At 42.4% G+C, this 14,693-nt stretch overlaps 1 protein-coding gene across 4 annotated transcripts in view; it reads left to right on the plus strand.

The window, feature by feature from the left end:
- Nucleotides 1–14,693, plus strand: part of ubac2 (UBA domain containing 2) — a 153,880-nt gene that overhangs the window by 126,002 nt on the left and 13,185 nt on the right. For 2 of the 4 annotated variants that reach the window (XR_007957114.1, XR_007957115.1), the window contains exons 8-9: nucleotides 2,666–2,788; nucleotides 8,431–8,642. Coding sequence is in view for 2 of the 4 variants with exons in the window: in XM_052025627.1 (XP_051881587.1) it covers nucleotides 2,666–2,788; nucleotides 8,431–8,538 (231 nt within the window). In the remaining 2 variants the exon portion in view is untranslated. Of the gene's footprint in view, nucleotides 1–2,665; nucleotides 2,789–8,430; nucleotides 8,866–14,693 lie in introns of those variants that run through there. The other 2 variants (XM_052025627.1, XM_052025628.1) reach the window with 2 other exon arrangements.

Raw genomic sequence — 14,693 nt, forward strand, 5'->3', positions numbered from 1 at the left:
ACAGGAGCAGAATTAGGCCTTTCAGCCCATCAAGTCTGCTCTGCCATTCAATCATGGCTGATTTTTTCAACCCCATTCTCCCACTTTCTCCCCTATTATCGACCTGCACAACACTTTCTCTGTAACTGTAACACTTAGTTCTGCTCTTTATTATTGTCTTACCTTGTACTACCTCAATGTATTGAGTTGATCTGTGTGAATGGAATGCAAGACAAGTTTTCACTGTACCTCAGTACATGTGACAATAATAAACCAATTTACCCCCCTTACCAATAAAGAACCTTTCAGTCTCTGCCTAAAATACACCCAATGACTTGGCCTCCACAGCTCTCTGTGGCAACAAATTCCACAGATTCACCACCCTCTGGCTGAAGAAATTTCTCCTCAGATCTGGCTGTGCCCTTAGATCCTAGACTTTCCTACTAATAGAAACGTCCTTTCCACGTCCACTCTATCCAGGCCTTTAAGTATCCGGTAGGTTTCAGTGAGATCCCCCCTCACCCTTCTGAAATCTACCGAGTACAGGCCCAGAGACATCAAACGCTCCTCATATGTTACTTTGAGAACCCATTGGTAACTTTGAAACCCATTGGTGTTCCAAAGCAGTGTGACATAGATGGGAATAAAGTACTTTGTGCATGCAACTTCTGATGGATTCCCAACTTTATAGTGGCTCTGTCAGTAAGGTTTGCTTATGTTGGCTCCCAGCCTAAAATACTCAACCTTGTTTTCTAATCTGTCCGTAGCTTTGTCTCTTCCTGTCTCTGTAGTTTCCTCTGCAGTTCCATAACCATTGAGAAATCCACCTACTGACAACCCTTGTGTATTCCTGACTTTCATTGCTCTATCCTAGGTGGCCATGACTCTGGAATTCCCTCCAAAGGCCCCATTGTCTCTCTACCATTTGAGATGCTTCTTGAATTATAACTTTGTGCAACTTTTTGGCTATGTCCAAATATCTCCTTGCAGTATCCATTTTTGTTTGATAACCCCCTGTGAAGCAACATGGATATTTTGATGTGTCGGCTGCTGTATAATTATAGTTTGTTATTACGGGGGAGGCAGGAAGTACAAGAGTGAATGGCTGCCCACAGAAAGCAGGGAGAAAGATTCAATTCTGCCTCTAACTTGTCATCCAGTGGCTGGTTCAAGGCTTGCACTCTTGGTCCGTTGCTTGCACTGGCACAATGGTGCAGCGGGTAGAGCTGCTACCTCACAGCTCCATAGACCCGGGTTCAATCCCAACTTCCGGTGCTGTCTGCGTGGAGTTTGCACATTCTCCCTGTGACCGTGTAGGTTTCCCCCGGGTGCTCCCATTTCCTCCCACATCCCAATGATGTGTGGGTCGGTTGGTGAATTGGCCGATGTAAATTGCCCCTTGTGTGTAAGTGAGTGGTAGAATCTTAGAGGAGGATGTTGATGCTAAAGTGGGGAGAATAAAAATGGAATAATACGGGGTTAGTATAAATGGGTGGTTGGTGCTCAGCGCAGGCTCAGTGGGCCAAATGGCCTGTTTCTCTGCTGTATCTCTCTATGGTTCAATGACACTTTTGGTTTTGATGGATCTTCAAAAGATTGGGAAAATAGTTTTTCATCAGATTGTGGGTCCCCATTAGACCACTTATCTAACAGTTCACTTGTGCTTCAGTAACTGCGTTACCATATTTTGACATCATTGAATGGCACAGCACAAATAAATCACATCGGTGCAAGCAATTCCATCTACTCACACCACCAAGTCCAATTTCACGCTTCTATACGATCCCCATCCCTTTCATTTTAAAAAGAGTTCATGGACTTCACTCAACAAGGGTTTGGAACTCAGAATTTCAATTTCTAACTGGGCTTTGTTATAAAAAAAATCCTAACCTCCCCTTAACATGCCATCTGAATGTTAAGTGCCTGCCTGCTTTTTTGCCATTTGGTGAGAATTATCGCTTTTAATGATCTTGAGCACCTTTAACAACTCGTAGCCTTCACACTAGAGATTATGTTGATATTTCTTTCCTGTGTATTGGTGGGGATCCAAAATTCACAAATTCTTGTAACTTTTTTGTTCCACTTCTCCTCAGGCTCTCTCGCTTTTCTGAGTCAAATGCACTTATTGCTCAAGACTTAAAGCAGTAAACTTTCACTTAGACTAGACTGATCCAGCTGAGAGAATATAATTAAAATGGAGAAACCCATTTTGCCAGTGCAGCTGCTCCCTTTTTGCACAACACATACATTTTCCTTTTCCTCATTCATAGCAATTTATGCCTCTTAAATCCTGCACAACAATTAAGACATAATGAGTCATAAACTACAAAATATTCATCAGATAGCAGGTAATATTGTGTGTTAATTTTTGACCAGCTTGGGTTAACCGTTGCTTCCTTCTATTTGGTTTTCATTTTGTGGAGCTTAGAAATTGTTTCACTTCCTTACACTTGAGTTATATTTTCTTATTGACAGTGGGCAAGAATGCAACAAACAGCACCCTTCAAGTACTTATTTTATCTCTTCATCTGTGTTTGTAACACCGTAACATCTGCCTCAGGGAAAAAAACACTGCCTCGTGGCATGCTGAGTTCAACGCACAGCAGCTTTGCAGGTATAACATTTATGAGAGTTGAGTAACAGGATTTATTGAGTGAAGTCAGTAAACTTTCTTTGCAATTTTCAGGGTGGTTTGATTAACTGGGAGAGGCTGTTCCCTCAAATGCGCAACAGACTTAATGCTAACAATCAACAACAAGATAGTGGACGGAATAGCCCTTCACCAAGTGCACCAGTTTCTGAAGAGCAGGTAGGCATTTCTATGGCACAAGGTCGTAATTTTTTAAAAACTTGCATGCCTGTTTCTTGCAGTATCAGCCATTTCACAGAGGATATTTTGCTTCTGTTGCATCTGTTTTCCACTGATCAGTGCTGTCCGACATACATGACGGTTCTTCAGGAAAATTGCAGCAAAAGGTGGAAATCCGAAATAAAAGCAGAAAATGCTGGGGCCACTCAGCCAGTCAGGCAGAATCTATGGAGGGGCTGAAACAATATTAAAATTTCAGGTCATTAACTTTTCATCAGAACTGGATTTGAATACTTTTTAAGGCAGTGAAAATCCATGCAAAGAAAGGTCAGGGGAAGCTTGAGAAAGGAAAGAGACAATTGGTGGTGAGGAAAGGCCAAAGAGATGATGGTGTAAGACAAGAAGGGGTGTTCATGAGAAATAAGTGCAGAGTCCAAAGGGGGTATAATGGGGGTACAATTACTTCTGGGAAGGTCACTAAAGTTATCCATCCACTTAACACTCAAATTCAAAAACGTTCCAATAAACAACATACTGTAATGGTGATTGTGATAGCCAAAGGGAAGAAGGCATCCATTTCCCATACATGGAAGAGATGGTTGTTGTGGGGGGTGGTGGGTGTGGATTGCAGTGATCACCAGACATATGAACAACCATGAGGAAGCAAGGGGTCCCCACACCAAGCGTCAGCCCTCACTCCTTCCTCTCCTTGCGTCGCTGCTGCAGTCACTTCCATGAAGATGGAAGAAGTTATTCTGGCCTAAAGTTGCTCGATGATATTAGGGCCAGAGAGTTATAAACTGTGGAATTGACAATGGATTAGAAATTTATCCTCAATCATACATGACAAAACAGAAGTGGCCGAGGATTGTTCTCTGCCTCCGAAATAGGTTGCACTGGTGTCAACAGAACTGAACTTGCAGAGTCAAGTACTCACTGTAAATGGTACCATTTAAAAATTGTCCTTGTAGTAAGTATAATTTGTATGCATTTCATCAATACTTTGAGAGTTGTGGACACAGTTCAGCACATCACAGAAACCAGTCTCCCCTCCATGGACTCTGTCTACACTTCTTGCTGCCTTGGTAGAGCAGCCAACCTAATAAAAGGCCCCACCCAGCCCGGACATTCTCTCCTCTACCCCTCCCGTCTCCCATCAGGCAGAAGATACAAAAGCCTGAAAGCACATACCACCAGGCTCAAGGACAGCTTCTATCCCACTGTTATAAGACTTTTGAACGTCCCCCAGTACAATAAGATATACTCTTAACCTCACAATCTACCTCAATATGACCTTGCACGTTATTGTCTGCCTGCACTGCACTTTCTCTGTAACTGTAACACTTTATTCTGCATTCTGTTATTGTTTTTACCTTGTACTACCTCAATGCACAGTTGTAATGAATTGATCTGTATGAACAGTATGCAAGACAAGTTTTTCACTGTACCTCAGTACATGTGACAATAATAAACCAATTTTAAATTTACAATTTAAAAACAAAAAAGTGCTGGAAAAAGGTCAACAGGTCAAACAGCGTAAGTGAAAGAAACGTCAATGTTTCAGGTCTGTGACCCTTTGTCAGACACTGATTTTTCTCCACATTTTCTGTTTTCATTTCTGATTTCCAGCATTGGCAGTTTTTTGATCATCAGTACTTTATTCCTTTGGAGCAGATATTCCAAACAAAAATGCTGACTCTTTCGCGGCATTACAGTCCCTGAAGTGCAATTATTTCTGGGAAGGTCACTAAAGTTATCCACCCACTTAACACTCAAATTCAACAACATTCTAAGAAACTACTTATACTGTTGGCAATGCAATGAAAGAATCAGTTACGTTGACATCCAGTGCATGTAGTCAATGTGACGAGTAACCTAAGGCCTCCAGCATGGTGTTCACTCTATTGGTATAATCAGTTTGTCCATATTTTTACATAAGATTGTACAGAATTTACAGCAGCGACATGGACCACTTATTTTGTTCTGGTATTTTTGCTCCACAACTGTCCCCTCTTCATGCTCCCCATCAAAATTTCTTTCCATCTCCCTCATGTCCTTTTCTAGTCTTCCTTTATTTGTAAGTTTCACATTCTTCTCTTTCACTGGTTCCTCATTAGTTTACTTCATATTTGTGATTTTAGATTTTCTTCCCTGTTGGATCCCTTCGTAATGTTTAAGATCTCATTCAGGTCACCCTTCAGCTATTCCTGGTGGAAGGAACCTCATTCCATTCACTCTTTCCTGATGATTTTATCCCCTCAGGTCTGACGTCATGAGTACATTTTTGCACCAGAATTAGAATCAGAGTTAGGTGTATTATCACTGACTTGTATGTCATGAAATGTGTTGTTTTGTGGCAGCAGTACAGTGCAAAGACATAAAATTACTATAAATTACAAATAAATAAATAGAGCAAAATAAAGGAATAATGTTCATGGGTTCATGGTGTTCATGGGTTCATGGACCATTCAGAAATCTGATGGCGGAGGGGAAGAAGCTGTTTCCGAATCGTTGAGTGTGGGTCTTCAGGATCCTGTACCTCCTCCCCGATGGTAGTAACGAGAAGGGGGCATGTCCCAGATGGTGAGTGTCTTTAGTAATGGATGCCAGAATTATGCAATCTAACAAAGGTTCAGTGCAAGTTAACACTTCCTTCAGAAGTGAGCCCCAGTTCTTGGTTTGTATCTGACTTATTAACCTGTGTTTCTGCTTTTAATGATCTGTGACACAGCATTCCTCAGCTTCATTGTTTCTCCACCATACTTACAGTATTACTTTCCATGTAGAGTGAGGGTTTTTCAATGTTTCAAGCATAATGTAATACGCATTTCCAGATGGTGAGTGACTTGGCAGTACTGCAGCAGGTTGTTTGTGTCACCTACTGATAAATGCCACTGGTGGCTTATCAAAGCAACAAAAAATTATCTTGTTTAAAATTTGATCTATACAGCACTTCGAAAATATGGTTACTGGTCCCACAACAAAATAGGATGAAGAGTCTTAAATTGTGACAATTGTTGGTGTCAATGATACAAATGAAAACAAGGTTTGATGGTGGTTAGTCATTGTCTGTGATGCTGCTTATATCCAATTGTCAGAACTTGATGCAACATTGGGGGTGTTGAAGTTGCACAACATTATTAATTTGCAAGTCATGCAACAGGTTCAGCAGACTGAGAAGTATTACATGTTGCAAACCTTCAGAACCTGCTGGCTGATCAACAGTTCCCTTCGCTCAAGCACCCCGCCGCCCTCGTTTTTAGGAATTTGCTGGATTTATTTTGCCACAGAACTGCCAGCACTTACCAGCAAGATTTAGCTCACTGAGCTGGAACAGGTCCAAGGGGCGAGGGTGGAATCCTTTTATTTCTTGGGTTCTTAGGTGGTGGACTTGCCAACTTTGGCTGGTCTTATGCCTAGAGGTTTCAATGCACGACCCCTGCCTTCCCAAAGATACAATACAAGAAAACAGAGTCCATTGGGACTTGACAAGTGTTTTTAAAACATGGCTTGTTAATTTTCTGTCTAACAAGTATTTTATTTCTGACAGATGTCCTTTGTTGTATATCATTATGTTGTCTCCTTAATTAACACTGTTACCAACATGCACTCTTTAAAGCTCCACTAAAACTACGTTTCATGGTGGGGCTGGCAGCAAGAGATGTTTTACAGCTTCCTCCTCCCTGAGACCTCTTACAAACAGGTTACTGAAATTCATAGGTGGGAAGAATGAGGGGGTTTTAGTCTTAAAGTATCAGACCCTTCTACTTTGATAACTTAGCGATGTTTACTCAGAAGAAGCTTTAAACCCTGCAGAGTGACAGATAACCATGCATGTTGCAGCAGAATTGTTTTGGTTGCAGTCTTACTGCCCTCTACTGTTGGTGGGTTGTTATTACAGATTAACAGGAGCTTTGAGAAGTGGGAATGTGGGAGGACTTTGAGACCATGTCCTAAATGACTCTTTAAGAAAATGTCAGGTATAATTACTCATTTCTCTTTTATAAAATGCCAGTTTTGAAACATGTCTTTCACTTTGTTGAAAAGTCCCTCATTGTACTTCCAGTACATTCATTATACCGAGTAACTGCTGCTGCCTGTACACTCCTCTCACATGTTTCTCTCACAGGGATTGCAATCTTTTTTTTATGTGTTTGTGATTCACACAAAAAGAACATTTTAACTTGAATGAAATTTTACTTAACTTTCCTGATTACCTATCCATCTCTGTTCCATAGCATAATTTAGCTCCCATTCAATTAACAAAAATTTAGGAGTTACCATCTATATGTTAATAATAAGTTTCCAATTATATAACACCGCCAACGTGCTAAAATATCGCAAGGTGCTTCAAAGGGGCTTTACAATATAAAAGTTTGCTCCGAAGCTCAAGTGACCAAAAACTTAATCAATGAGGTAGATTTCAAGGGGCATATCAAAAGTGAAAAGAGCAATAAACAGGCTGTTGAAGGAGGTAATTCCATCAACAAAAGAAGCATACCACCCTTGCCCATTCTGGTCTATATGTCACCCCAGATTTACACAAATGTTCTTAATAGTTAACTGCTCTCTGAAATAGTCAAATAAGTCCTTCAGCAACACACAAGACGCTGGAGGAACTCAGTAGGTCAGGCAGCATCTGTGGAGGGAAATGGATGGTCTATATTTTGGGTTGGGACTCTTCATCTTGACATCCAGATGAAGGGATTTGACCTGTCCATTTCCCTCCACAGTTCCTCCAGCATCTTGTGTGTTGCTCCAGATTTCAGAGTCTGCATCTCTTGTGTCTCCAAGTAAGTCCTTCAGTTGTGTGAAAGCCTCTACATTAAAACACAATAGGAACATCTCCAACCACCAGCCTAAGCATTGACTTCATCCACCACCAATGGACCATCTGCAAAACACACACTGGAAGCTCACCAAGATGACAATAGGTGTACTTCTCAAACCCACAACCTCCGCTACCAAGGAGGACAAAAACAGCAGGGACATGACCACAGCAAGGTTCCCCTCCAAGTTGCACATCTTCCTGACTTGGAAATATATAGGTGGTCCTTCATCTAAATCCTACAACTCCATATCCAAAAGCACCAGAGGGACTGCGGCGTTTTAAGAAGGCAGCTCACCATCCCCATATCAACGGTGATTATGGATGAGCCATAAATGCTGCCTTTGCCAGCAATACCCATATCCTGTAAAAAAAAATTTACCGCATAAAAGGCATTAAGTAAATGTAAGTTTCCTTTGTCATAATGAATACTAACATTCAAAGGAAGGTCAGAGGGTGCTGAACATTTCTTTCACCCAGAACCTGTGAACAAATGCAGTTGATGCTACTAGTTAGAGAAAGCCTGTAAGATGAGTTTCATCACTAACCTGGACTGTGCTTCCAGAAGGGGTGTGGAGGCAGATTCAGTGGTAAATTTTGAAAGGGCATGGATGCTTGAGGGGAAGCGCAGGAACAATAAAACTGATCGGACTTGTCTTTCTAGAAAATGCCACACAGACCAAATAGCTGCTTCTTGTGTCAACTAATTCAATGTGGCATATTAGAGGAACTAATCGGTACAGGACACATAACGAAACTTTAAGTGTTGAATTATGGTTCTATTTAATTTTATTGGTCTTGTTTTCTATCACAGGTGGCAAGACTGATGGAGATGGGGTTTTCTCGAGTAGACGCCTTGCAAGCTCTAAGAGCTACAAACAATGATCTTAATATGGCCACCAACTTCCTGCTCCGCCACTGACAACAGATGGCTGACTTAAATGACTTTGTATCTGACTTCACTGCTGAACATGGACATGTTGAGTGGTGCTGCACAACACAAAAGTCAGAATTATTTTTGTCAAGGTGAAGGGACATGAGTTTTAAAATTGTTAGAACTGATTATGTTTTGGCATCAAGTGCATGTTTACTGTAAGAATCACTAAAAGATATGTGCCTAAGGGAGTGTCATAATGTCAATAACTATAAGGTATAAAGGTTCTCAAAGGTGCAGCGCAATTGATTTTTAAAATCAAATTGGTATGTTGATGTATCAAATTTAATACATCGGTCAATAAAGCAGTTACCTTGATACAGATCGTCGTTTCTACCTTAGCTCAATGATTATAATGGTGAAATGGGAGCTCCCCCTCACCTTTCTCCCTCACTCTCCATCTCTCTCTCCCTCTCTCTCTCCTCCCCTCTCTCTCTCCCTCTCCCCCTCTCTCTCCCTCCCCCCTCCCCCCTCTCTCTCCCCCTCTCTCTCCCCCCTCTCTCTCTCTCTCCCCTTCTCTCTCCCTCTCTCTCGCACACTATCTCTTTCTCAATGTTGATTATGTCTCCATTTTTCAATGATTTCCCTTTCTCTGTTGTTCAGGTTACTTATAGTCAGCAGAGCCCCTTTCGTTGTGCAAGTTACTCTCTGTCCAATAGATCGATAACACAAGCTGTCAACACTGTTTTCTGCCAAAACTGATGGTGAGGTGGGTGATCAGAGAGCATGCCTTATGTTGACTTGTTCTGCTGTTTTAATTTTTCACTCCAAATCCCGAGGTACACATAGGAAGGGTGATCTTGTAATTCAAAATGCTTTTCATCACCTTGGCAGCCCTGATGTATTTTACAGTCGACAAAGTACATTGAGGTGCATTCATTGTTGTAATGTAAGATATGTGGCAGCCAGTTTGTGTACAGCAAGCTCCCTTAAATAGCGATAAGACAATGGACCAGACTTGCTTCAGTATGTTAGTTTAGTGATAAATATCAGCCAAGACCCAGGGGAGGGGGGCAGGGAATCTCCCCTGCTATTCGTAGAAACACTGTCATGGAATCTTTTAAATGTGCTAGAGAGGTAGGTGGCACCTTGCTGTAACATGTCACACAAAAGGCAACACTCTCTCAGGTCTCTATTGTCTTTGTCAACCTGGATTTTATGCTCACATCTGACAGCTCTCCCTGTGAAGGATTGCATCAGTCTTTCCACGGTAGGACAGAGTGCTGGATCAGTACACCTGAGCCTCTAAACCAGATACAGATAACAGTGAAAGACAGTACAGGAGGCCACTTTAATTCCCTAGCCCACTCCCACTCTGACCTATCGGTCTGTGGCCTCCTGTACTGTTACAGTGAGACCCAATGCAAGCTTGAGGAATAGCACCTCATTTTCCGACTGGCAATTTTGCAGTCTTTTGGACTTAATGTTGAATTTTACAACTTCAGGTAACTTGATTTCTCAGTCTGTGTCAGTCATCCATCTGTAATATTAGATCATCTTGATTTCTTCCCCCTTCCTCTTTTCTTTCTCTGGGAGTGGAGAACATGCCCAGCCTAACCTGCTGGGCTTGTCCTCCAGCTCTGCATATCACACCTCCCACATTCTTTTGTCTCTGTTCTCATTCTCTAACTTCTCCCATTCACTCATTGACCAGGTAACATGTTCTCAGTTTGTCCCCATGGTGATCCCAGTTTTACCCTGTTAGAGCCACCCCCCTTCCCCAACCCTCCCTGCAGTTTAACAACCACCTTTTGTCTCCTTCTCGGTTCTGACTGAAGGAGCTTGGGCCTGAAACATTAGCTCTGTTTCCCTTCCCACAGATGTGGCCTGACCTGCTGAGTATTTCCAGCATTTTCTGTTTGTGACTTAACATTTAGTGCTTTTCTTTGCACTGACATGTACTTACATCAAATATTTGTCTCAACAATGGACTTGATAACATGTCTTATTGGATTTACCAATCAAATCAAGCCCATTGACCAGCAAAGCAAAACCCTTATACTTCTGTCATAATACATATATTGTTCTCTATTCAAATCCCAACTTGAAGTAATCACTAATGAAAGTAGCAGAAACTGTTTTAATACATCAAAATTGGCAAACTCACAAACATGCTCATTTTTGGGTAGTGTTGCTTTGGTGACCTTGACATGAAAAAAGGAAACTAAATCTCTGCATGATGGGTTCTACCATATTTCTAAATGTAATGCATAGAAAACTGGGAGAAGCTATGGGTTTCATTCTGTGAAGATCTTCATATCTTGATATTCATCAGTGCTACACATCTGTGGGAAACGTGACCCCTGGTCTTTTGTGAATTATCGATATCTATTGCTTCACCATTGACAAGAACACCTTCAATTGCTTTGAACCAAAATTCTGGAATTCCTCTGCAAACCTCTCTGCCTCTTTACTCCTTTCCTCCTTTAACTCACATTTTAAAGACTATCTCTTTGTCAGAGCTTTTGGTTGTCCATCTCAATAGTCCCGGATATGCTTTGGTATCAAATCTATGTTGAGGATGGAGTTTGCACATTCTCCCTGTGACCCTGTGGGTTCCCTCCCGGTGCTCTGGATTCTTCACACAACTCAAAGGCGTGTGGATTGGTAGGTTGGAGACACAAGAGGCTGCAGATGCTGGACTCTGGAGCAACACTGGCAGGTTGGTAGGTTAATTGGCATTGTAAGTTGTCCCTGTGTGCAGATAAATAGAGAAAATCTGGGCAGAGTTGATGGGAATGTGGGGAGAATAAAAAATGGGGTCAGTGTAAATGTGTGCTCTGTGATTGGTGTGGACTAGGTGGGTTGGAGGGTCTGTTTCCGTGCTGTATGACTCTGACTTATAGGTGATCTGGGTAAACAAGTTGTTGTCATTGATCTGCTGTGTAGAGATCTTGAAGGCTTGGACAAGGAGGAGGGTATAGTACATAACAATCAAAATTTTAATATTAAATGCTGATTGTTCAGGAGCCACATTAAGTCATCAGACACAGAATTTGGTGTAGAGTCAAGGTAAAAGTGTCAGAAGATTTTGCTAAGCTGACATTTTACAGCACATACTAGTGGGAGACCAGCCAGCAGAGTGTTAGTGTGGTCAAGTCTAGACACAAGGGCGACAGTTTATAGAGAAGCCTTGCACATAAACTAATTGCTGTGTTGCTGGTCATCATTCCTCCCCCTCTTTACACCGAAGATCTCAGATAATTGTGGCCTTCTTGTTTCGATAAATCAGAAATGCTGTTACAGAGTAAAAACTGCGATATTTGCCAACATTTAGTATTCAGGATGGATTTTCCTCGTCATTGACTCAGATCAGCTGGGACCCCTGCTCTTTGTGATTTTTATAAATGACTTGGATGAGGATGTGGAAGGGTGGGTTAGTAAGTTTGCTGATGATACAAAGGTTGGTGGTGTTGTGGATAGTGTAGAAGGTTGCTGTAGATTACAACAAGATATTGATAGAATGCAGAGCTGGGCTGAGAAATGGCAGATGGAGTTCAACCCGGATAAGTGTGAAGTGATACACTTTGGGAGATCGAATTTGAAGGTAGAATACAAGGTTAATGGCAGGACTCTTAGCACTGTGGAGGAACAGAGGGATCTTGGGTTCCAAGTCCATAGATCCCTCAAGGTTGCCACGCAGGTCGATGGAGTTGTTAAGAAGGTGTATGGAGTGTTGGCCTTCATTATTTGGGGTATTGAGTTCAAGAGCCACGAGGTGATGTTGCAGCTCTGTGGAACTCTGGTTAGACCACACTTGGAGTATTGTGTTCAGTTCTGGTTGCCTCATTATAGAAAGGATATGGAAGTTTTAGAGAGAGTGCAGAGGAGATTTACCAGTATGCTGCCTGGATTAGAGAGCATGTCTTATGAAGATTTAGGAGCCAAGAGGTATTGTTGCAGCTATATAGAACCCTGGTCAGACCACACTTGGAGTACTGTGCTCAGTTCTGGTCACCTCACTACAGGAATGATGTGGAAGGCATAGAAAGGGTGCAGAGGAGATTTACAAGGATGCTGCCTGGAATGAGGAGCATACCTCATGAAAGCAGGTTGAGGGAACTCGGCCTTTTCTCCTTGGAGCGACGGAGGATGAGGGGGGACCTGATAGAGGTGTATAAGATGATGAGAGGCATTGATCAGGTAGACAGTCAGATGCTTTTCCCCAGGGCTGAAATGGTGGCCACAAGAGGACATAGGTTTAAAGTGCTGGGAGTAGGTATAGAGGAGGTGTCGGGGGTAAGTTTTTTACTCAGAGAGTGGTGAGTGTGTGGAATGGGCTGCCGGCAACGGTGGTGGAGGCGGATACGATAGGCTCTTTTAAGAGACTGTTGGATAGGTACATGGAGCTGAGAAAAATAGAGGGCTATGGGTAAGCCTAGTAATTTCTAAGGTAGGGCCATGTTCGGCACAGCTTTGTGGGCCGAAGGGCCTGAATTGTGCTGTAGGTTTTCTATGTTTCTAGGATAGGTTGAGCGAGCTCGGGCTTTTCTCTTTGGATAGAAGGAGGATGAGAGGTGACTTGATAGAGGTGTACAAGATGATAAGAGGCATAGATCGAGTGGACAGTCAGAAACTTTTTCCCAGGGCGACAATGGCTAACGTGAGGGGACATAATTTTAAGGTGATTGGAGGAAGATGTCAGGGGTAAGTTTTTTACACAGAGAGCGGTGGGTGTGTGGAACGCACTGCCGGCAGAGGTTGAGGGGGCAGATACATTAGGGACATTTAAGAGACTCTTAGATAGACACATGAATGACAGAAAAATAGGGGGCTATGTGAGAGGGAAGGGTTAGATAGATCTTAGAGCAGGATAAAGTGTCGGCACAACATTGTGGGCCGAAGGGCCTGTACTGTGCTGTAGTGTTCTATGTTCTATAATTGTTTAAATCGTTACAATACTCAGATTGGACATGCACGGGCAGAGCTGTTGAGGCAGTCGTACTGAAAAAGGTGTGCCTGAGGTGAAATCATTGTTTATGAAACTCAATAATTACAAACAAAATAAAACTTTGCTTTCAAAAATTGTGAAATAGCTCATGTGGCCTTCTTGTTTTGATAAATCTGAAGTGCTGTTACAGAGTAAAAACTGCGATACTTGCCAACATTTAGTATTCAGGATGGATTTTCCCTGTCGTTGACTTTGCATTTTATGCTCTGCTGCCCTAGTGTTCCATGTGTGTGTGTCTGAGGCTGTGGAATGGACATCTGTCAGTATATACCCGACAGGTCCATGGATAGGTCTGCTAGCCTGTGCCAATGAGGATTCAAAGGTGGGCAAGGCTGATAATGCCGACTGCTTGAGTAGAATATCAATTACATTAGGGACAAGGTTGATAATTTCTCAGTTTGAAATTTGCCACTTCAGAAGGCGTTAAGGATCTAATCTTTCCTGCCTCTTCCAGCTGTACAAAGAGTCCTGGCTTGCTGCACTCTGGTGGTCAAGCTTCACAGTGGCACGGGCTGGTAGAGACCTGGGTTCAATCCAGTTGCTGTCTGTGTGGAGTTTGCACTTTCCACCAGCGTGCCTCTTGTGTCTCCAGTGACTGCGTGAGTTTCCTCCGGGTGCTCCGGTTTCCTCCCACGTCCCAAAGACATGCGGGTTGGTCGGTTTATTGGCCACTGTAAATTGGCCCTAGTGTGTGGCAGAATCTGAGGGGAGCTGGTGGGAATGTGGGGAGAATAAGAAATAGGATTAACATAGGATTAGTATAAATAGGTGGTTGATAGTCGGCATGGACGAGTTGGGCCGAAGGGCCTGTTTCCACGCTATATGTCTCCAGGCTTCATTTGTTGGGGACCTAAATTTTGGAAGGGATTATTTCAGACAACTAACATCTGCAGGTTTTTTTTTGATTTTCCGAAAACCATCGTTATCTGGACAATTTTGAACTCCGCCCAGTTACTGACATTTTTTTTGCTCTCCTCCACCCCTCCACACTCTGCAATTTAAAACGCCCTTGTTTTCTCACCTTTCCACTTCTGACAAAGAATCACTGACGTGAAATATCAACTCTTGTTTTTCTCTCTCCACAGATGTTGCCTCATCCTGCTGAGTGTTTCAACCATTTTCTCTTTTTTATTTCAAGTCCATTACCTGAAGTCTGCTGTTATAGTGTCTCCCTCTGTAGCTAGGTGTCAAA

This window comes from Pristis pectinata, chromosome 11 (genome assembly GCF_009764475.1).
Source record: "Pristis pectinata isolate sPriPec2 chromosome 11, sPriPec2.1.pri, whole genome shotgun sequence".
Taxonomy (NCBI): domain Eukaryota; kingdom Metazoa; phylum Chordata; class Chondrichthyes; order Rhinopristiformes; family Pristidae; genus Pristis; species Pristis pectinata.